Consider the following 23648-nt stretch of genomic DNA (forward strand, 5'->3'; position numbering starts at 1 on the left):
GGTCGAGCAATTTCATAGGAACAATTCAAGTTCACTCTTACCCATCTCGATCTCGATCGGCTTTGCTGCGCTCTGCGGCCATAAAATCCTGACAACTTTCCAAAAACCGAAATCCCACGCCTCTCAGCTCTCTTGTCCTCTCTCTCTCCCTCCCCTTCCTGCTGCTTCTGCATGAGTACGATGCTCACTGAGCAAGTCTAATTGTGTAAGTTAGTTCATATCTCCCGCTTTGTTGTAATCAAATCTCTCAATTTGTTAATGCTTATGATCTTCTTTCTGGTTGATTAGCTGCTGATGCAATTAATTATGAACACCCTTCTGGATTTTTTTATTGTTTTTACTTGAATTATGACCAACCCAACTTAGATTATCTCAAACCAAAATCTGGGTTTAGCTTCTTTTCTTGATTCACACAGTTTTTTTTTATTTTATTTTTTATCATTTGATAGTTTTTGATCATTTGTGACCACTCTCATGGATCCTGTTCTTTTTTATTTATCTGTAAAATGTTGTCATTGCAATTTGCAATTTCATGTTGCAGCATGAAAAATTGGAAATTATGCTTCTTTATCGAATGCCGGTGATTTAAGAAGTTTGTTCAGGAGATGATGATTTGCTAGGGTCCAAAATATTAGGGAGATTTGGAAAAAAATTGTTTGTTTTTAATGAAAAATTAATATGCTTTCTTTTGAACAGAATGCCTGTGCACATTTGACTAGGGAGACCTTCGTGTTTGAGGCTCTAGGATGGCAACTCTTCCGCTGTCAATCGCAATACAGGCCTCCTGTTGTTTGAATTGTGGAACCACTGAATTGCCTAAGCTGACAGCTACTGATCGTTATGGACACAGGAACAACGGTGTTCATGGTTATGTGAAATTGGGTACAGAAAGAAATCTAGTTTTACGAGAAGTTGTGCAAATTTTGAAGGAAAGGCCTCTAAGGGACCGTGAATGGAAAGTGTATGCTACATCCAGAGTTTCTGTTGAGCCAGTGGAGCAAAGAGTCTCCACCGGTACTGAAACTGAAGAAGTAGGCAAGGTATCAACTTATCTATTTAGGACAGACACTGGGGATCCGGTAAATGTCTTTGTTAGAAAGAGAAATGCCAAATACGCTGTGAATATCGAAGTTTCATTGTTGCACCTGTCCAGAAGTGATAGGAGACTAGTACTGAGTTGGGGAATGTATAGAGCTGATTCATCTAGTTTCGTGCCTTCGAATTTCAGAAGTTCGACCCCAGCTGACAGAACTACTGCCCTTGAAACTCCATTCACTGGGACTTCTTCTGGCAAGTTTACTCTCGAATTGGAGTTTGAGGCTAAACAAATCCCCTTCTACCTCTCGTTTGTTCTGAAATCTCCCGCAGACGCTGATTTGAGTGACTTGGAAATAAGAAGCCATAGGAAGACAAATTTCTGTTTTCCAGTTGGTTTTGGTCGAGGCTGTCCTGCTCCATTGGGTGTCTCTTTCTCTAATGACGGTTCTATGAACTTTGCCATCTTTTCAAGAAACGCAGAAAGTGTAGTTTTATGCTTGTATGCTGAGACCACAGCTGAAAAACCTGTGTTGGAGCTCGATCTAGATCCATATGTCAATCGATCAGGTGACATCTGGCATGCGTCATTTGAAAATGCATGGGATTTTGTGAGCTATGGTTATAGATTTGATGAAGGGAATGTCTTGCTGGATCCATATGCTAAGATCATTGCGAAATCAGTTCCACATGGGACAGGGTCGAAGTATCTTGGAAGACTATGTGAGGAACCTGCTTTTGAGTGGGCTGGTGATGTTCCGCCTGACTTAACGCTGGAAAAACTAGTGGTTTATCGGTTGAATGTGAAACGTTTCACCAAACACAAGTCTAGTAAGCTACCAACTAACATAGCAGGCACATTTTCGGGTTTGACAGAGAAGTTGGAGCATTTTAAAGCTCTCGGTGTGAATGCAGTTTTGTTAGAGCCGATTTTCCCATTTGATGAGCAAAAGGGTCCATATTTTCCTGTCCATTTCTTTTCACCAATGAATTGTTTCGGACCTCCTAGAGGGCCTGTATCAGCTGTCATTTCTATGAAAGAGATGGTGAAATTTTTTCATGCCGACGGAATAGAGGTCCTACTGGAAGTTGTTTTCACCCACACCTCTGAGGGTGAAGCTATGCAAGGAATTGATATCTCATCGTATTATCACGTAAACGGGGTTGAGGATTTGGAAGCCAGAAATGCTTTGAATTGTAACTATCCTGTTGTGCAACAAATGGTATTGGATAGTCTTCGGTACTGGGTGACTGAGTTTCACGTTGATGGCTTTTGTTTTATAAATGCATCATCTCTGTTGCGAGGGTCTAATGGTGAATACTTATCTCGTCCGCCTTTGGTCGAAGCAATTGCTTTTGATCCTCTACTCTCGAAGACCAAGATCATCGCAGACTGTTGGGATCCCCGTGGCTTGGTACCAAAGGAAACTCGCTTTCCTCACTGGAAGAGGTGGGCAGAAGTGAATACGAAATTCTCTAATGATGTGAGAAACTTTCTGAGGGGTGAGGGTCTTCTCAGTGACCTTGCTACACGGCTTTGTGGGAACGGGGACATCTTCTCAGATGGACGAGGGCCAGCATCCTCTTTCAACTTTATTTCCAGAAACTCTGGACTTCCTCTCGTGGACCTCGTTAGTTTCAGTGGTGTTGAGCTAGCTGCAGAACTGAGTTGGAATTGTGGGGAAGAAGGGCCTACAAATAAAACCGCTGTACTTGAAAGGCGACTTAAACAAATTCGGAACTTTCTCTTTATCTTGTTTGTTTCACTCGGCGTTCCTGTTCTTAACATGGGAGATGAGTACGGACAATCTGCAGGTGGTTCCCCTGCATACAGCGACAGAAAAGCTTTCGACTGGAACGCACTGGGAACAGGTTTTGCTACTCAAACGACACAATTCATCGCATTTTTAAGTTCGTTTAGGATAAGGCGGAGCGACCTACTTCAGAAGAGGAACTTCTTGAAAGAAGAAAATATAGACTGGTACGGGAGTGATCAATCTTCTCCCAAATGGGAAGATCCATCCAGCAAATTCCTTGCCATGAAGTTGAAAGCAGACGAAGAGGAAGCGTACGAATCAGGAGACGATTCTTCCCCTTCATGGGGTGACTTATTTGTTGCCTTCAGTGCAGCTGATATTTCAGAAACTGTTATTCTGCCTCCACTGCCGGAAGGTACGGGATGGTTCCGTTTGGTCGACACGGCTCTTCCATTTCCAGGTTTTTTCTCAACTGACGGCGAGCCAGTTGCCGAACAACCGGCGGGTTTATTTGCTTACGAAATGAACTCTCATAGTTGTGCTCTGTTTGAAGCCAGAAGCTTGTAGCTCCAGTATAGTAGCACATAGGGCACTGCTGTAAATTCCATGTAAATTCAAGAGCCTTTTCCTGTAAGTTCGATGCCATTAATTTTCGATTAAAGCAATAAAATCATTAATTTTCATTGAATAATCTTTGATCTTTCTAGGCAACCAAAAACCCCTTCCCCTTCGGCAAGAAAAAAGAAAAGGCTACAAACTCCCCCCCCCCCCTCTCTCTCTCTCTCTCTCTCTCTCTCTATATATATATATATATATAACATAATTTTGCTACCACTGCAAATTAATGGCCAGGTCTAGTATGGATTCTACTAAGCGTATGGCACGTTGCTTCTCCTGCTGCTTCAACCGACTAGCAATGGCTTCAGGATCAAGCCCTTGTGCATTTTGTACTTCACTTTGCTCAGCCCGAACCTCTTGCAGCAATGCATCGACCTCTCTAACAAAGTCCACCCTCAACAGAGCATCGTCAGCTTCAACTGGTAGCCTGAGTGGTCCTTCGTGCTGATAGAGGAAAAAGACAATCAAATAAAAAATGACGTAACAGTTACAAATTCGTTAGCATCACCATCTGTTATGAGTTGATCAATAATCTGATAATACTTAAAACTTGTTTTGGGACAAAAATTTGTTTCCAACAATGTTCATTTGCATTTTGAAGTGTAAACTGTCTTGTCCGTTTACAAGTTTCGATATTTTTCTTCACAGATTAAAACTTTTCTGCTGGAAATCTGGAAACAATCAATCATAATAAGTCTGCAGTCTGCAAATTCGAATCATACCTTATCAATGTCAAATCCTGCTGGAACAAGAATGCTAAATGGATCCTCTCGTGGAAAAGTATCAATCATGCGCTTTTTGCATTCCTTCAGCCACCCTTCACCATCGAACCCATCATGCATGTTCAAAAGATCGTTGAGCAGTCTCATGGCAGGAGTAGCCTCCCTTTTCAAAATCTCAGCCTAAAATGTTAAGTAGAACTCAAATTTTCTGATTGCCTTTGAAGAATATAAAATTGTACACAACGAGTTAGGGTGTATTATCGCTAATCTATACTAATTATGTAAGATATTCTACGCTGAAATCATTGAGTGATTGCAATAGCTCAAATTCTCCCACTTGGAATGGAATCAAAGTATAAAAAGGTTAACAGCTGATTCCAAAATACTAAAATCAACATTTCATGGCTAGAACATAGAATAGGATGAGAGCAGCTCGTACCTCGACCCTTCTGTATAGCAAATCGAGACTTCTAATAACATCCTTTTCATCCTGTAAAGAGATCATAAATACCCAAAATCAATAAGCTGGCGAGCGTGAGAGATAGAGAGAGATGACGACAGTTGAAGAGTCGCAAGGAAAATGTGATAGGTTATCTATAACATTAGACTGATCCAAGCTACTTATTAGGTTGAGTGTGTTGATCTCAAGCAATCAGTAACCATTGCCCGTTTGTAGAGGGCAGCCACTGACTTTTAGGTTACAGAAAACTTCATTTCTATAGCTCTGAATCAGTTTATTTCAGAATCATATTCTACCAAGTTATGAAAAAATTAAAGGAAAAAAATTAAATTTTCTTGACCACAATTCTGATATCATGTCACCGCAAAAGTTTGAAATTTGAGCTAATGAAACCTTACAATTACAAATACTACTAAAGATAGGTCACTGTGTTGGTCATCAACAAACATCAGCACAACCACGAAATTGTCATAGTCCCATCAACTTACATCACGTCGAGCGAGATCAAGGCGATTCCATATGACCATCAAAACAAGTTCAGTCAGTTCCCCTTTCTCAGCAGCTTCCTCAATTTTCTGCATATAAATCATGAACATCAATTAACTCACAGTCCGAGTACAAGTACAAAACGCAATAAAACAAACTTAAGAAACTGAAAGTGATCACAGTGAAAACTGAATGTCTTCCTAAAAGACTAAAGCCAATTTTAGCACAATGGGATTTCTGAAATCACCTCTTCCACTTCTTCAGCTGCTCTGATAAAGCTCGAAATCAGCTTCCGAGCATTTCGGACATCTTCTTCAGGATAATCCTTCAATCTCATGCCAATCTCCCTATACTCTTCAACCTTCCTCTCCTCCTCTTCGTCTTCCTCTTGGCGCCTTCGATTGAGCTCCTTCGTCTTCTCCCTTTGCTGAGCTTGCCATTCCTAATTCAGAAAAAGCTTACTTCCACTTCCAGCTTCCAAAACTAGAAAACATGCTAACAAATACCGCTACTGAATTCGGCAAAACCCATAAATAAAATACAAAACTTTACACGTACAATCAGTGGCGGATCCACAGAGGGACCTGAGAGGTCCCAGGACCCTTCAACGACCCTAAATCGCTGCTAGAAATTTTCCGAGGACCCCTCGTGCAGTGTCGGTTGCAGGTACAAAATCTTCTCGTCGGAGAAGATGACCGGAGAAGAAAGAAAATAATTGGCTTTTGGCCAATTGTTTTAAATTGTTTTTTATATCCCACCCAAACTTTTTGTCCATTATTTTAAATCCCATCCCCAACCCACATCATTCCCCACTGTCCCACCCTTCCCCCGTTTCCTGCTCTTCTGCTTCCCCCAATGCCCAATGCAATAACATATTCACCCAAATTTCTCTTCTACTTCCCCCAATGCCCAACTTTAACATATTCATCCAATTTCCAATCCCCAACTCCTCAGATTTCAAAACCCTAAAATTTTAAATCCCACACTCAATCCCATATTATAATTTTATTACTCTAATATCATACCTCCCCATATCTCTAGGCCATCACTATTTGGTTCACAATTCAAGTAAGTTTTTTGGTATTCTAATCTAATCTCAATTAAATTATATTAGATATTGATGAAGATTTTTAGTCTATTATTGATATAATTGTTGATATGTTTTATGTTTATACTCATTTTATCATTGAAATTTAGATGGAATTTTTGTTTATTGGTTGATTGGTATATGTTTTGTGTTTTTGGTTAAATGTGTAGTTTAGAAATAAGAAATATGGAAAGATTTTTCAAGCCAAAGATTTTTTGACCTTTATTATTAGGACCCCCGAGTTTAAAATCCTGGATCCGCCACTGCGTACAATCACAGAAAAACATGAAATTTGAGCACCCATTTGGCTAAATTAAAGGATAAAGGGCACTCACATCGTCGTAGTACTCTTTTGGAAGACCTTCTAATACTGGTTCTTCCTTTTTCACGCTCTTCCTCAAAACTGCCAATCAAAAACCCAGAAAAAGCATACAAATTCAGAAAAGAAAAGGTTCAAAACTGCCATAAAAATCCAGAAAAGCATAAAAATTCAGAGAGAAAAGGTTCAAAAGCTCCAATTAAAAACCCAGAAAGCGTACAAATTTAATAGAAAGAAAAGTTCAAATTTCAAAAACCAACTGACGTGAGTGAATAGTGAGAGGTTGTGTTATGCACCTGAAACATATTTTGGCTTCAACTGAGAGGACCAGAGCCTTGCATGCGAGGAAGATGACGATGGCGTCGGCGAAAGTGGAGGCGCTGCGCACGTTAGCGGGAACACCCTCGCTTCCATTTCTCTTGTTTTCACTCGATGAGTGTCTACAGGGCGAGACTGACCGTCAACTCTAAAAGTACTGATTTTTTTTCATGTTAAGATTGTTCAATGATAAAATGATAAATTTATCCATAATTCTTTTTTTAAATTATTTTGCCTCCTTTTTTTATTTCTTAACCATCTATATTATCTACGCTAAAGGGCTGAAAAGTAGGTTAAGCTTCAGAATGGACGAGCCATAATAATATGGTTCTAATTCGACTTTGGCGAGAATCGAACTCAAGATATCTCGTTCATCGTTATTAGCCTCGACAATAGTTTCGCTTTTAAATTATTCCGAAATAGTAGGCAAAGTGTTGGCAAAATGTACGTAAAAAAAAAGGATCTAGGAAAGAGTAGACCTTGGAACCTTAAATTTTTTTTTTTTTTGGAAATTACTACAACATAGTGGGCAATTATATAAAGGGTTCTTATCAGTAAGAACACATTCACTTATTGAGCTGAAAATTTACAAAGGTTATTACCGGTAATAACGCTTGTAAATTTTCAGTTCTACAAATGAATGTGTTCTTACCAATAAGAACACATGTAAATTCTCAACTCCATTAATGAATGTGTTCTCACTGGTAAGAACAAGTTCATATATGACTAGTGTCCTATTTTGTACTAATTTATGAAAAAAAAAATTTAGGCCCCATGATCTGCTTTCCTAGATCCTTTAAAAAAAATTATTCTAAAATAATAGGTAAAGTGTTAGAAAAATGCATGTCATAACAAGTATCTCGAGTTATCGTTAGAATGCAGGGCATGACATGTCTTGACAAGCCATGACTTGTCTTGACACGCTAACCCTCCCATTGTGACACGTCATAATAAACATTGTGAATTGTCAACAGAATGCATGGTGTGTCATGACATGCATTCTGTCGACAATTTGCGACGCTTGTCATGTTGGGGTCACCAACGATGTTTTTGGCGTGCCACGATGTTAAGGTTAGCATGTCATGCCATGTATTTTTCTAACACATGTCATGCCATGTATTTTTCTAACACTTTGACACACTAACTCTCGCATTGTGGCACACCAAAACATCGATGTTGGCATACGATGACATGTCACATGTCTTTACAAGCCATGACTTGTCTTGAGACGCCATAACAAGTGTCATGAATTATTGACAGAATGCATGGCGTGTCATGACATGCATTATGCCTACAATTTGCGACGCTTGTCATGTCGATACCAACAACGACATTTTGGTGTGCCACGATGCAAGGGTTAGTGTGTCATACCATGTATTTTTCTAACGTTTTGATACGCTAATCTTCGCATCGTGGCACGCCAAAACATCACTATTGGCCCCGACACTAGCCTCGCTTCAAATGATTCCGAAATAGTAGGCAAAGTGTTAGCAAAATACATGTAAAAAAAAAAGATCTAGGAAATAGTAGACCCCGGAGCCTTAAATTATTTTTTTTGGAAATTAGTACAACATAGTAGGCAATTATATATTAAGAGTTCTAACCTGTAAGAACACGTTAACTGATTGAGCTAAAAATTTACAAAAGGTTATTACTGGTAAGAACACTTGTAAATTTTCAGCCAATAAACGTGTTCTTACCGGTAAGAACATGTTCATTATATGACTAGCGTCCTGTTTTGTTATTAATTTAAAAAATAATAATTTTAGGCCCAGTGTCTACTCATTCCTAGATTTTTTTTAAATTATTCCTAAATAGTAGACTAAGTGTTGCAAAAATGCATATCATAACAAGCCTCGTGAGTTGTGGCCAGAATGCAGAGCATTACATGTCTTAACAAGCCATGAATTGTCTGGAGTCACAAATGAAAAGGAATACTACTAAATCTAAGTTGATATTACTTTGCCTCTTATATACTAATTTATGTTTTTTTAATTATTTTTATATGAAAGCTAAAAATTAAATGTAAAAAGTAAAAAGAGTTGTGTGTAAATTGAACGTCTACCATATATTGAACTGAATACAACAACAAAGCATTTTCCAACTAAGTGGGAACAATTATATGAATCCTAGAACGTCATTACTCTCGGTTCTGTGTCACATCTTCTGTTAGATCCAAGTACTCTAAATCTTTTCTTAGAGTCTCTTCCAAAGTCTTTCTAGGTCTTCCTCTACCCCTTCGACCATGAATCTCTGTCACGTAATCACATTTTCTAACCGGAGCGTTAGTAAGCCTTTGTTTCACATGTCCAAACCACCGTAACCGATTTTCTCTCATCTTTCCTTCAATTTCGGCTACTCCTACTTTACCTCGGATATCCTCTTTCCTAATCTTATCCTTTCTCGTGTATCTATCCGTAAAACGAAACATTTTCATCTCTGCTACACCCATTTTATGTACATGTTGATGCTTCACCACCCAACATTCCGTGCCATAAAGCATTGCCGGCCTTATTACCGTCCTATAAAAAATTTCCTTAAGCTTCAGTGACATACGACTGTCACACAACACATCGGATGCACTATTCCACTTCATTCATTCAGCTTGTATTCTATGGTTGAGGTCTCCATCCAACTCTCCGTAAATTGAACTGAATAAATAAATAAAACTCCTATCAATTTTTTTTCTTCCCAAAGTATAGGATCAATTACATTTATAGAATAGATTATAGAACCGATGATACTTTTGCTATTCTATCGATCTTGTATTTGGTTCAGTAATTTTCTTTCGTTATGACTTGTAAGGGCATGTTCAAAATAGATGTCAAGTATAATATGTCAAAATTTTATTTAATTGTTGATGTGGCTCATTGAATATAAATGTTAAATCTTCTTTTTTCCTACAGATGTGTCAAATATTTTTTTTATTAATATATTGGGCTCCATACTTAGTTACATTAACTATTAAAAATTAATTAAAAATGATTTAATTTTCATTCTATAAGTTTTCAATCAGACTCATACATTAAAAAATTAAATTAAAGCATCTGACTCCATCTCGCTCTATAAAAGAACAACAAAAAAAATAGGGTCAAATGACTGATCCACTACATCATATGTGACTTCTCCCATTCGCGAACACTTTTGATGTCTTTTTGATCCACATGATAATGGGATATTAGAGGATCCTTTCTGCAATGTAGTTTAATCTTTTAAAAAGAAAATGCATCAGGTAAAATTGAGTTAAATAGTTTCCTTGTCATATTATTAACGGTCCAAAATCGTCATCATGTACTAATTACTTCACCTAATTCATTCATTTGGTTATTTTTTGCTTCAAAGTGTTAAATGTTGTTTTATTTTTTATTTTTGAAGAAAAAATATGATACTATTCTATTACAATCTCATTTCTTTTATAATATATTTGACTATCGGGTAATTCTCACTTTACTACTTGAAGTTCCGTTGTTTTTAAAATTGCATACATAAAATTTTTTTTCATTCTAGTCTCATAACTAAAGTGAGGATTGTGAAACACTTTCATACTTCTGTTACGCTTTTCGTCAAAAGAACCTCCATTAACATGTGACACGACCTCAACGCGGACAATGACTGTGAACCACGTGTCATTGTGGCCCCACGTAGACATTAAAAAAATTAAAAAAACTTGATGAGAATTGCCCTTGTCTATTTTATGACAATCTCATTTTCCTTCAATCAAAATGTTGAACACAAAAACATTTTATTATTCAATAAAAGAATCACTTTTGTAATTTTCATGAATCTTCAGCACTCACTTAGTGTGTGGTCTCTCTGTGGTTTTTATCATTAATTGATACGTGTTAAATTTATGATAATAAAATGGATGCAAAAGGTTTGAACTCCCAATCTCTACCTCGCAACAAGGAATATCGTACAAGACATACATGGCCGTTAGTCGCCTTTTCAACGAGAAAGAACTTCTCTGCAACGGATAATGGCATCCCTGCTGTACGTAAGTTTCTCTCTGATGGATGCCTACATGCCGGTAAGAACGCGTTCACTTATTGAGTTGAAAATTTACAAAGGTTATTACCGGTAAAAACGCTTGAAATTTTCAGTTCTACAAATGAACGTGTTCTTACCGATAAGAACACATGTAAATTCTCAGCTCCGCTGATGAACGTGTTTTCATCGGTAAGAACACGTTCATATATGACTAGTGTCCTGTTTTGTACTAATTTATGAACAATAAAAAAAATTTAGGCCCCATGATTTGGTTTCCTAGATCCTTTAAAAAAAATTATTCCGAAATAGTAGGTAAAGTGTTAGAAAAATGCATGTCATAACAAGTATGTTTAGGGGTGGTTCGGTATGGGATACCATACCGAAAATAGTATCCTGAATCCCAAATCGAAATTTTTCGGGACGAGAATTTGAAGACCAATCCCAAACCAAATTTTCAGGAATCCCAAATTGAAATATGAAATTATGAATTGTTCTTCAAATATATAATTCAAGAACACATTCATGAACTAGGAATGTCATTTCATTCACACTACCATTTAATCGTACCATTTAATCGAACACTAGCATGCCTGACTGTTTTTATCAGAGTTAAAATTCAAATTAATTAAACATTTTTTGCAATCTGTTGAGAGAAAAAAGAATCAAGCCTTTTAAAATCATCAGCCATGACAACAGCAATAATAAAATCCAAATGAATATCAAATAGAACATGAAAAATATACAAGGTGTAGGGCATTCCAGGTTGCAGAGCATGAATTAGAAACTGCTACAATTATAAAAGAATAATATATATAATATATATCTATATATATATATATAATAGTTAATATTATATATTTTTGGTTTGGTATGGGATTCCCGAAATATCAAGAAGCCAATCCCAAATCCCGTATCGAAATTTCGGGATCGGTTCGAGATAGCATCTCAAAAATTTCAGGAATTTCGGTTTGGGAAATTTTTGGTTTGGGATCGGGATTTTTTCGGTTTGGTTCGGTTTGGGATTTTTGAGAATTTTTTCCACCCCTAAGTATGTCATATCCCGACCCAGACCCCCACCACATATCGGACTCGATTCCGTCGTAGCACGATATTATCTGCTTTGAGCCAGGTGACGAAGCCAGTGCAGCTCAATTCGAAGTCCTAGTGGACATTCCGGGTCGGGGTGTGTCAAGTATCTCGAGTTATCGCTAGAATGCAGGGCATAACATGTCTTGACATGCTAACTCTCCCATCGTGGCACGTCATAATAAGCATTGTGAATTGTCAACATAATGCATGGTGTGTCATGACATGCATTCTATACAATTTGCGACGCTTGTCATGTTGGGGTCACTAAAGATGTTTTGGCGTGCCACGATGCGAGGGTTAGCATGTCATGCCATGTATTTTTCTAACACTCTGACATGTTAACTCTCGCATCGTGACACGCCAAAACATTGATGTTGGCATACGATGACATGCCACATGTCTTTACAAGCCATGACTTGTCTTGACAAGCCATAACAAGTGTCGCGAATTATTGACAGAATGCATGGTGTGTCATGACATGCATTATGCCTACAATTTGCGACGCTTGTCATGTCGGGGCCAACAACGATATTTTGGTGTGCCACGATGTGAGGGTTAGTGTGTTATACCATGTATTTTTCTAATGTTTTGACAAGCTAATATTCGCATCGTGGCACGCCAAAACATCACTATTAGCCCTGACACTAGCCTCGCTTCAAATTATTCCGAAACAGTAGGCAAAGTGTTAGCAAAATACATGTAAAAAAAAGGATCTAAGAAAGAGTAGACCCCGGAGTATTAAATTATTTTTTTGGAAATTAGTACAACATAGTAGGCAATTATATATTAAGGGTTCTAACCTGTAAGAACACGTTAACTAATTGAGCTAAAAATTTACAAAGGTTATTACTGGTAAGAACACTTGTAAATTTTCAGCTCTACCAATAAACGTGTTCTTCGGTAAGACGTGTAAATTTTTAGCTCTACTAATGAACGTGTTCTTACCGGTAAAAACACGTTCATTATGACTAACGTCCTGTTTTGTTATTAATTTAAAAAATAATAATTTTAGGCCCAGTGTCTACTCATTCCTAGAATTTTTTTTTTTAAAAAGTATTCCTAAATAGTAGACAAAGTGTTAGACAAATGCATATCATAACAAGCCTCATGAGCTGTGGCCAGAATGCAGGGCATTACATGTCTTAACAAGCCATGAATTGTCTTGAGTCATAAATGAAGAGGAATACTACTAAACCTAAGTTGATATTATTTTGCCTCTTATATACTAATTTATGTTTTTTAATTATTTTTATATGAAAGCTAAAAATTAAATGTAAAAAGTAAAAAGAGTTGTGTGTATCGTAAATTGAACGTCTACCATATATTGAATTGAAGGCAACAACAAAGTCTTTTCCCATTAAGTGGGATTAGTTATATGAATCATAGAACGTTATTGCGCTCGGTTCTGTGTCACATCTTCGTTAGATCCAGGTACTCTAAGTCTTTTCTTAGAGTCTTTCTCTACCCCTTCGACCTTTAATCTCTGTCTCGTAATCGCATCTTCTAACCGAAGCGTCAATAGGCCTTTGTTTCACATGTCCAAACCACCGTAACCGATTTTCTCTCATATTTTTTTCAATTTCGGCTACTCCTACTTTACCTCGGATATCCTCATTCCTAATCTTATCATTTCTCGTGTGCCCACACGTAAAATGAAGCATTGTCATCTTTGCTACACTCATTTTATGTATGTGTTGATGTTTCACCCCTCAACATTCCGTGCCATAAACTATTGCTGGCCTTATTACCTTCCTATAATAAATTTCCTTAAGCTTCAGTGCATACGACTGTCACACAACACATCGGATGCACTCTTCCACTTTATCCATCCAGCTTGTATTCTATGGTTGAGGTCTCCATCCAACTCTCCGTAAATTGAATTGAATAAATAAATAAAAACTCCTATCACTTTTTTTTCTTCCCAAATTATAGGATCAATTACATTTATAGAATAGATTATAGAACCGATGATACTTTTGCTATTCTATCGATCTTGTATTTGGTTCAGTAATTTTCTTTCGTTATGACTTGTAAGGGCATGTTCAAAATAGATGTCAAGTATAATATGTCAAAATTTTATTTAATTGTTGATGTGGCTCATTGAATATAAATGTTAAATCTTCTTTTTTCCTACAGATGTGTCAAATATTTTTTTTATTAATATATTGGGCTCCATACTTAGTTACATTAACTATTAAAAATTAATTAAAAATGATTTAATTTTCATTCTATAAGTTTTCAATCAGACTCATACATTAAAAAATTAAATTAAAGCATCTGACTCCATCTCGCTCTATAAAAGAACAACAAAAAAAATAGGGTCAAATGACTGATCCACTACATCATATGTGACTTCTCCCATTCGCGAACACTTTTGATGTCTTTTTGATCCACATGATAATGGGATATTAGAGGATCCTTTCTGCAATGTAGTTTAATCTTTTAAAAAGAAAATGCATACGGTAAAATTGAGTTAAATAGTTTCCTTGTCATATCATTAACGCTCCAAAATCGTCATCATGTACTAATTACTTCACATAATTCATTCATTTGGTTATTTTTCGCTTCAGTGTTAAATGTTGTTTTATTTTTTATTTTTGAAGAAAAAATATGATACTATTCTATTACAATCTCATTTTTTTTATAATATATTTGACTATTGTGTAATTCTCACTTTACTACTTGAAGTTCCGTTGTTTTTAAAATTGCATACATAAATTTTTTTTCATTCTAGTCTCATAACTAAAGTGAGGATTGTGAGACACTTTCATACTTTTGTTACGCTTTTCGTCAAAAGAACCTCCATTAACATGTGACACAACCTCAACGCGGACAATGACTATGAACCACATGTCACTGTGACCCCAGGTAGACATTAAAAAAATTAAAAAAACTTGATGAGAATTGCGCTTGTCTATTTTATTACAATCTCATTTTCCTTCAATCAAAATGTTGAACACAAAAACATTTTATTATTCAATAAAAGAATCACTTTTGTAATTTTCATGAATCTTCAGCACTCACTTAGTGTGTGGTCTCTGTGGTTTTTATCATTAATCGATACGTGTTAAATTTATGATAACAAAATGGATGCAAAAGGTTTGAACTCCCAATCTCTACCTCGCAACAAGGAATATCGTACAAGACATACATGGCCGTTAGTCGCCTTTTCAAAGAGAAAGAACTTCTCTGCAACGGACAATGGCATCCCTGCTGTACGTAAGTTTCTCTCTGATGGATGCCTACATGCCTCCACGACGTTCAGACCTCACATTCACATGTCCGTAAGTTGCCTTTTCACCGGAAAGAACTTCTCTGCAACGGACAATGGCATCCCCGCTGTATGTAAGTTTCTCACTGATGGATGCCTACACGCGTCCACGACGTTCAGACCCCACATTCAACGACTAGTTCAGCTGCTGCGCCCATGGCCTCAACGCCACCGAGTCCCAGCAGGGCCAGAGCCAGTTCTTCCTCATTCCACCGTCTAAGTCCCTTGCTCAGCATCTTCAATATTTCCACATCAACTTCCAGCACCCACTTCTGCGTGCATGACACCATCAAGCTGATAAATCCTGACACATATGCCCGCCACATAGCCCAATCACAACCCAGTGATATTTTCCCGTCCAGCGCGCCTGCAATAAATCCCAAATGCCGCCCGAGAACCGTTGGTCGCCGCTTTGATGCTGGTGATACTGAATCCACACCCCAAGCAAACGTCCCACAAAGTACTGCAAAGTATGCAAGGGCATAACCTCCCAACATGGCAACCATACCTCCAGGTTCTCTGCCTTCCTGATCCAAACCACGGGTCGATATAAACCAAGAAGGTAAAGTTTCTTTGATCAAGGATTGAACTAAACTCGATCCGCCAGATATCCAAACTAAAGTGGCCCCAAGTGTAGCTGCAATCTTGACGCGTGCCATTGCGGCAGCAAGAGAAACCTGTCCATACCTCGTCCCATGCTTGGTCTTCCTCAATTTCTCCACCCTCTCTCTTGGAAACCCGCAATTTGCAATATCTCTAACAGAATACATTAGAAGAGAGAGCACCTCTTCTGTCAGGAACATTACATCTCTGACAGACCGGTGCACACGCAAGTAAAGAATTCCGGGGGCAACAGGAGAAATCCCACCAGACAAATGGGAACCAAAGCCATGACCAAGGAGGGCACCCACACTGCCGTTGCTGTAAGCACGAGAGGAACTTAACCCGAGAGTAGATGTAAAGCAGCTCTTAAGAAGCTGGACCACAGCATCACTGTTGTGGTGGAAGACAGTTTGAGAAGCAGAAAACACCAGGAAGTCACTCCAGCGCTTTACCTTCTGGGCCCACAATGAGGCTAGGATCGGCATGCATGGCCATGGGCAACCAGCAGCTAGGGAGTTCATGGCCGGTCCAATCAGATGAAGGGCACGTTCAGAGGCTCTATCAAGTTTATAAGTTATTGTGAGACTTATGAGGGCTGCAAATGGTAAGGGAAGCGTAGCTGGGGCGCTCCCACCTGCAAGCAATAAATTTATGGCCTAAAGTGTTAACATTACAACTATTAGAAGTTTACAGCATGAACTCAAAGCTCCAATTTCCCTAGTCTAAAATTTGTTGGTCAACTGAAATATTGACAGAACACATTCACTTTCAATCATGAGTGTACAACCGACAACAAGTTGGTCAATTGAACTATTAGAAGTTATCATGATTTTTTATATTACAACAATATAAGGCTTCTTGAAAAACAGAAACGTTCTTTCACAAAGCTATAGAATATAAAGGACATACCAACTGAGAGGCTAGGGACATCAACACCAGTGGCAGCTAGGATTTTCTTTATTTGCTGCTCAACAAGTAGTAAATTTGCGGCAGGGCTTGGCCAATCAGTTCCGTTCATACAAGCTGGCTTCCATATTCCCCGTGTTACTTCAGCTGAAAAATAGCTTACCATGGTTCCCAAAGTCGCTGGAAGATAATCAGCGAGATCTTTCAGTCCTGAGATGAAGCATGCAACAAAGTTAACAAACCTTAAACTACACCTTTCTCACAGGCGAGCTTTCAGTTCGGCTTTTCTATCAATGCATAAAGGGTATTCAACAAACCTGTAGCCAGTTCACGGGGAGATAGTCTTCCATGGGCGCATGCAGTAAGAGCAGCATCAAGGACAAATGGAGTTGCTTCAAGGATATCCCAGGCTGGTACCTTGAGTCTAATACAGGACTCATCAGTTCCCGATGCAGATGAATTACTATTACCTGACGTTGCTGGAGTCAACTGCTGACTACTATTTATTTTTCTAAACATCATGGTCAGGAGTGCATCAACAAGTTGATGAACGGGAGTCCCAGGTACAAGCCCAGACAGGGTAGAGCAAATACATTTTTGATGTTGCTGGTACCAGAGTTTCAGTCTCGGAAAGCAATCCATGGTAATGGTACCTGAAGGGAAGGTGATGAATTTTGAAACTCTTCTGCTTTTTATTCGATCCCTGACTGAATTACCCATGGATGCTAATCGACAGTTTCGCAGCAACAAGAGGTATTCTGGACCAGTTTGGATTCCCACAGTTGGGTAGTCGCCCATCATGTGTTCAAGAGGTGGATGATCAAATCTCCACAACCTCAATAGAAGTGTAAAAGCATTTGAGAACACTGCGTGGCATGAGAGTTCTTCCCCCGTTGTAGGAGTCCATGAGAAATTGGGAACACTTGAGCCAAAAACTTCACAAATAGGCATCAATGCAGCTGCAAGTAGTGGAACCTAGAAGTGAATGACAAATAACATTAGTTTTTGGAAAACATGAAGGCCTCGAGAAACTTTCTTCATAACACAAGAACTTTTGCAATCTTAACTATTTCCATAAGGGATCCAACATACCAATCCCAATAAGGAGAAAATCTGTACAGTATCTATAGATGATATGCCAACCAGAAGGACATTAAAGAATGAAGCATAGCCGATCAAATGGCTATCACTCCCCGAGTAATCTGCAGGAACCGGAGGTGACAGCAATCTTATAATAAAAAGACAGGTGTGTTCCTGCAAAGGACAAAGAATTGAATAAGACTAACATGCGGTAGAGGCTAGCAGAAGGAGAGAGAGAGAGCCTACCTGTATATTCCATCCACGAACAAGAGAAGCCCCACAAAGAATGGTAGCAGCAGATATCTTCTCTTCATCTGAACCATTGACTGCAATCTCATATATTTTCTCAATTTCTGCTAAGCTTCCATCAAACCCATGAGCTTAAATTCAGTTGCCATACCACTGGGTAAATTTACAAAAAAGAGTATCTGATATACCTGGCTTCAGGAAAAGAAGGGGGTAACTGAAGGCCAGGTCATGATGCCAAGATAAATTATGGATGCTATAGTTATTATTTGGTACCTAAAGTTATGAGCTAAACAATGATACAAATTAAAAAAATCATTGACCCAAAATACATGATTCCCACTTAGAAATCATGTTTATGTAGTGTGACTATCACTGCCTATCAATCGCAACCCTGCTTCTTTGTTATGGCTAAACATGGTAGAATCAGATTACTTTGAAATAAGAAATAAAAAAATGTAGCAATGATACAATAGCATACCTAGAAGCTGGAGTGGCAACTAAAGCATTTCCCAGTGATGGAGTTAGAGGTGACCCCTTCATTATTGAAGACCAAGAAGGCACTTGGCTGGGCACATTGCGTAGCACTTGGTTGCTGCGTGCACTCACATAGCCTGGCCAAAAATATGCTGATGTGTCTAGGATATTCCGCGCAATACAAGCTTCAACAATCAGATGCCGCAAGTTTCCCACTGGAAGAAAAATAAACAGGACCAAAAAGAGAATTATGGATGTTAAAACAGAACAAAACCCTCTTAAGCATAAGAAGGAAAAAACAATTGGTCTTGAAAGCAGAATTAGAGAAAAACCAAATAATAATGGTAGACAAATGAATACTCAAATCGAGAGCTATCTTATACCTTCTCAAAACTCCATCATAAATCAAATTGCTGGGCTGAAGGAAAAATTAATTTCTTACCACAAGTTATTGGCATGTCGTTCACGCTAACAGATTCGTGGTATCCATTACTGACTGTAAGGCCTGATCTGAACATTATAGCCTTAGCTGCAGCTTGATTCACCACTGAACAAACAGACTGAGGTGGAGTCAACAAGGTCTCATAATCACCCAATCGCTGTAAGCAGCTAACTAAATCTTTGCGGCGCTTTCCAGGAGCCTGTTCCTTCCTTTGGTTAGTATGATCCCCCTCCGTTTCCTCCATCAATTCAGCTTCCTCTTCAATAATATTAGTAACTGCCAGCGTCGTAATACTCAACAACATGCATAAGCAGGTATCAAGACGAGGGACAGGTCCTTCTCTAGGATCCCTTTCCTACAAAACCAATCAAGATGGAAAATGTGATAAAAGGTCAGTTGGACTCACTATTTTGAGAATTTTCTTCCTAGCACATAACAAGATGTCAATCAATCATTAGATAGAAATTTCCAAATTGGTTCGCATCAATTCTTACCCTTTGAACCAGCCGAAGAGCTGAAATCCATAAACCTAAAAATGCATTGTGCCATGTGGTGGCATTAACTGCCTGCAGAGCCTTCACTAAACCTGCAACGTTAACTCAAATCAATATTGCTGGCTAGGAGTACTAGAATCTTATCAGCTCTAGGTATGCATGATAGAAGGATTATGATACAAAGAATTGGCCCGCACCAGTAAGGGATTCGACGGCACTAATTTCAGCTGCTTCTGATCCATCCATAGCATCTTCAAGAAACAGATCAATGGGAAGCCAAAAAGCAGATGAACTCATTCCGTGAGACTGACAGGCAGAGGACATTAAAGACCCAGAAGACAAGACTGCATGAAATTCTTGTCGTGAAATTGTTTTGCATTCCCGAGTCAGAAGTCGACGGGTATCAGATGTCAGCTGTAGAAGACCCTCTGGGTTTATATGGTTCATAGTCCTCAAAACTGATGAGTTGGCCGCAAGCACTTGCAATTTCTGAACGAAACCTCCCCAGTGTGATGGCCTGAAAAGAAGAGGTGATATGTTTGGTATCTACACCAACGATGCTTTTCAAACTCTGATATGAGATTTCAAACTAGTCAAATTGCATCACACCAGCAATTGGCCAAACTGCTGTTTTCCCACTTCTCCCTCATAAACATGGCATGACTAACAGAAATATGTGCAAGAATAAAAAAAGTAAGCGGATATATTAAAAAAGAGAAAAGGTTAAGATCCTTACATATTTCGACGGGCTAAGTACAACATCCTTGAAGTTACTTTGTTCTGCAGAAACTCCACAATTATGTCAATAGCCATGGCAGTATTTGCTTTCTGCAAACCTTCATTTTGCTCACTTCTCGTCTCATTAAAGCAACCATGACCATCTATTTCCATATCTTGTGGCCTGGTAGGCCATCTAGGCTTCTTATCTGGGGCAAGTTCCAGCAAACCTTCATCATCTAAGGATGCATCAAGTAACTGCCATATGATTGAAAAGACAAACTCAACAATAAGAACTCCATGTTCAGACACTTGAAGGCCATACTGCCGGGAAAGATGTAGAACATCATCAATGGATTTTATAATCCTGCAATCGCATCAAAAGATATTATTAGAAACTATCACACAAGCATGAGACAGCAAAATGAAGAAATTACCGAGTAGACATAGACGGTGTTGAAAGACTTTGGTTGGTTTATGACACTAAGTTATACAAATAACTTCTCTACAAGTCACTGTTTCTTTCAAAGGGGCACGTGGGGGAAATGGAAAGGCAAAAGGGGCAAAATAGTTCATCAATAAAGAGCATTTCTTTAACAGAGGGAAGGAGGAATCTGAACGCCTCCGTGCAAACTGTCATGTTTAAATTACATTCTTGTACCTATCGAGAAACCAAATAAAATACACATTTTGCATTCTTATGTATAGGCAAGAGTGGAAGCACCTAAGAGTGCATACAAGATAAAATGTCAAGGAAGAACAACTAAGCACAATATTTCATTGTCACGGACTTGTTTGTTTCCCGAAAAGAAGCCTTGAATTAAGATTTTATTGTCAAGACTTTTTGCAATAATGGCTTGTAGTAACATAAGCACAAGTTCAAGGTAGGCTTATTGGGAAATAATATTGTACAACAAAAGGAGAAAATTTGAAACTTACTTCTGACTATTTGGTCCATTCAATTGAGAAGCAAATAAAAATGAATGTCTTTTAAGAAGTTCCAAGTAGAGCCTATATGCTGTAGGGTGAAGCTGTCGATTTGGAACAACCCTGTATGAAACAAGACAACACTGAACGTAAGTTTTAACATGTAAAAGTACATTTTCATAACAACAGTTGATTAAGCATAATTGTAAGGAACATTATATTCTAAGAAAGACCATCCATCACACAAGACGGCACATGCATGAATTTCGTCCACCAACACCAACTCAATGAAGAAACTCTACGGGCATGAAGACCTTAACTACCTAAATAATTATTCATTCAATAATACCTTTCTGAACCATTATTAAAGCATTGTCCGCCATACGATGAAGCATAATTCAACCGCAAACTACCAACTGTAACGCCACAAAGCCCCATAATTTTCATTTGAACTTGTACAAAGATTACAACTTTACAAGTAACTCGGACATTTCGCACAAGCCGATCCCCTAGTGCAATGTTAGTTAGGTTAATCAATTCACATAATTTGTCAATCTACCTACCCCTGCACGCACATTTTAGTAACCATTCAAACCGAACAACCATACAGTCGAATATCGAAACTAATCAGATATTTCATCTACTAAAATCAACTTCCCACGAAAACGTAAATCGTAAATACTTCACAATCTCAGATTCTCTCACTCTCCATAAACAATAAACTAAAAATAGTAACTTTAACACAATAATTGTAATTAGAAACATAAAAACGAATGTAATGAGGGAGTGAGAGAGTACTTGGTGGAGAGCAGAGCAAGGACGAGCATGGGGGGGACGATCTTGAACGTCAGTGCCTTCTCGAGGAACTTCCACGTGATGGGCACGTGATTGGCCCAGCAGATGTGGGAGACGAGGAGGTGGGCGAGCTCGACGGAGGGCAGGGAGACGGCGGAGGAGGTGAGGCTGGAGCTGAGCTGGACCGTCCAGAGGAGCGGGTCACTGTTCTTGTCCTGGGCGGACTTGGTCAGCTGGAGCACCGAGTCCCACAGCTGACTCGGCGGCGCCTGCTGTACGGACCCGGCCATCGTCGTCATCGTCGTCGGAGGAAATTGGGGTTGCATTAAAGAGAGGGAGAATCTGAGGTTTTGCTTTATTGGATTGGAATATTTTCGGATTTTGAATTTGAGTAATATTTGGAATGAGGAAGGAGGAAAGAAAGCGGTAAAGTCAGTTTTGGAAGCAGGTAGTAATACGTTTCTCCGTTGCCTTGACTGGTAAACAATTAAACATATCAATTATGTCTTTTTTAAGGTAGGTGTTGAGAGTTAATATATTGACGAGACGAGGGATCTTGTATAGAAAGTAAGTTGTGCTATTTTTTACATTGTCGGTTTATTTTTATGGTGTAACCTTAACTTTTTTTATGGTATCAGAGTAGGTTGTCGTTCAAACGACCATATGCGCACCAAGTCATCCTGTTTGTGTTGTCCACGTTAGGCTTGAAAATTCTTCATATGTGACGGGTATGTTGAGAATGAATTTCACATTGATAGGAGGACGGACCTTGCATGGGTTTATAAGTAAGTTTTGCTACTTCCCATGTTACAATTGGTTTTATGGTGAACCTTCAACTTTCTAAGTGGAGTTTCTGCTTAAAATATTTCATGATATATTCACAAAATTTATGTTATGATCGGAACTATTCATATTATAAATTACTCTATAAAGATTTTCTCAACAAAAAAATCGATTGAAATTAAAATTGTTTTGTCAATCAATTATAACAAATAAATAAACCATTTCGTAATGCTTTCATTGAATCCTTTGGTTCATTTATGTAAGTTCTTCCTTCATTCACGAGTCTTTATCTAGTTGAAAAGGTAGAGAATGGTCCAGTTTGATTTGGTTCTCTTCAGAAGATGTGTCCTTGTCTATTTGTGTTGGTCTAAGATTACCAGAAGATGTTATTCCTCACATTCAAACGCTACCTTATAACGTCACTCACCAAACTTTATCTAACCAGGGATATGTGGAAAATCATTTAATGCTGTTTTGGTACTGATGTGATTTTATAAAAAGTGGTATAAAAAAAAGCTAAGCTCAAAAATGTGTTTAATAAACACTTAAAAACAACTTATTTTCACAGTTTTTGGTGCAAAAAAAACTAAAAACGTGAAGCAACAAAAATGAACTTATTCTTACAGCACATCAGAAGCATTTTTTTCTTTAAAACACATCAATACCAAACCAGTCTTTCATGTTGGATTCACAAAGCTTATTAACTGATCAGTGGACCATTTCCGTCGCTTGAATGTGATCACCATAGAGGGGGGTGATGCCAACATAACTGACACTTCTGGTTCTTGCTTGCAGGGCGTTAAGACCATTACATGTCTCCAGCAATTATATTTTCTAGGTGTTGTCATGAGCTCGTAGAGCAAACATGCTAAGACGGAGGCTTGGATTGTTCTAAGGCCTGATATAGCATTGCAGCTCATCTTGAAGCTTAGAGTTTAGGATTTAGGGTTTCTTGGTGTTCTCATGAGCTCATAGAGCAAATACGCTAAGGTGAAGGCTTGGATCGTTCCAGCGCCTGATATATCATCG

At 38.4% G+C, this 23648-nt stretch overlaps 3 protein-coding genes across 7 annotated transcripts; 1 reads left to right on the plus strand and 2 right to left on the minus strand.

Moving 5' to 3' along the window:
* On the plus strand, nucleotides 1–4017 carry LOC103432444 (isoamylase 2, chloroplastic-like). 4 transcript variants are annotated; one of them, XR_011579546.1, is made up of 3 exons: nucleotides 6–205; nucleotides 697–3422; nucleotides 3645–3816. XR_011579546.1 is itself a non-coding variant. In XM_070819422.1 (3 exons), exon 2 carries the CDS (start codon nucleotides 747–749, stop codon nucleotides 3357–3359), a length of 2613 nt encoding a protein of 870 aa, XP_070675523.1. In that variant the 5' UTR covers nucleotides 6–205; nucleotides 697–746; the 3' UTR covers nucleotides 3360–3400; nucleotides 3645–4017. The 4 variants fall into 4 exon arrangements, 3 of the variants coding, with proteins under 3 accessions (XP_008368864.3, XP_070675523.1, XP_070675524.1); XM_070819422.1 differs by having other exon boundaries at nucleotides 697–3400; nucleotides 3645–4017; XM_008370642.4 differs by lacking the exon at nucleotides 3645–3816 and having other exon boundaries at nucleotides 1–205; nucleotides 697–3483.
* On the minus strand, nucleotides 3442–6998 carry LOC103432443 (protein PALE CRESS, chloroplastic-like). Its single transcript, XM_008370641.4, has 7 exons — nucleotides 6781–6998; nucleotides 6501–6568; nucleotides 5326–5520; nucleotides 5081–5167; nucleotides 4572–4622; nucleotides 4133–4312; nucleotides 3442–3854 (listed from the first exon to the last, which is right to left on the minus strand). Exons 1-7 carry the CDS (start codon nucleotides 6896–6898, stop codon nucleotides 3621–3623), a joined length of 933 nt encoding a protein of 310 aa, XP_008368863.3. The 5' UTR covers nucleotides 6899–6998; the 3' UTR covers nucleotides 3442–3620.
* Nucleotides 6999–10527: 3529 nt separating this feature from the next.
* Nucleotides 10528–22334, minus strand: LOC103432451 (mediator of RNA polymerase II transcription subunit 33B-like). Of its 2 annotated transcripts, XR_011579547.1 has the most exons (13): nucleotides 21840–22334; nucleotides 21054–21164; nucleotides 20134–20481; nucleotides 19595–19914; nucleotides 19398–19489; nucleotides 18904–19258; nucleotides 18466–18676; nucleotides 17985–18099; nucleotides 17751–17912; nucleotides 16976–17633; nucleotides 16662–16868; nucleotides 14999–16386; nucleotides 10528–10697 (listed from the first exon to the last, which is right to left on the minus strand). XR_011579547.1 is itself a non-coding variant. In XM_008370648.4 (12 exons), the coding sequence occupies exons 1-12, from the start codon at nucleotides 22160–22162 to the stop codon at nucleotides 15266–15268; spliced, it is 4023 nt and encodes a 1340-aa protein (XP_008368870.3). In that variant the 5' UTR covers nucleotides 22163–22334; the 3' UTR covers nucleotides 14831–15265. The 2 variants fall into 2 exon arrangements, 1 of the variants encoding a protein (XP_008368870.3); XM_008370648.4 differs by lacking the exon at nucleotides 10528–10697 and having other exon boundaries at nucleotides 14831–16386.
* Between the last annotated feature and the right edge of the window lie 1314 nt (nucleotides 22335–23648).

This window comes from Malus domestica, chromosome 03, assembly GCF_042453785.1.
Source record: "Malus domestica chromosome 03, GDT2T_hap1".
NCBI classification, from domain to species: domain Eukaryota; kingdom Viridiplantae; phylum Streptophyta; class Magnoliopsida; order Rosales; family Rosaceae; genus Malus; species Malus domestica.

Coding starts and splice junctions, on each gene's coding strand:
- LOC103432444 (XM_008370642.4), top strand. CDS start 747: ATGGCAACTCTTCCGCTGTCAATCGCAATACAGGCCTCCTGTTGTTTG.
- LOC103432443 (XM_008370641.4), bottom strand. CDS start 6,898: ATGGAAGCGAGGGTGTTCCCGCTAACGTGCGCAGCGCCTCCACTTTCG. Junction 4,313..4,571: donor TGCTATACAGAAGGGTCGAG/GTACGAGCTGCT, acceptor TTAACATTTTAG/GCTGAGATTTTGAAAAGGGA. Junction 3,855..4,132: donor CAGGATTTGACATTGATAAG/GTATGATTCGAA, acceptor TTCCTCTATCAG/CACGAAGGACCACTCAGGCT.
- LOC103432451 (XM_008370648.4), bottom strand. CDS start 22,162: ATGCAACCCCAATTTCCTCCGACGACGATGACGACGATGGCCGGGTCC. Junction 19,915..20,133: donor TACTTAGCCCGTCGAAATAT/GTAAGGATCTTA, acceptor TCTTCTTTTCAG/GCCATCACACTGGGGAGGTT. Junction 17,913..17,984: donor TTCGTGGATGGAATATACAG/GTAGGCTCTCTC, acceptor TGTCCTTTGCAG/GAACACACCTGTCTTTTTAT.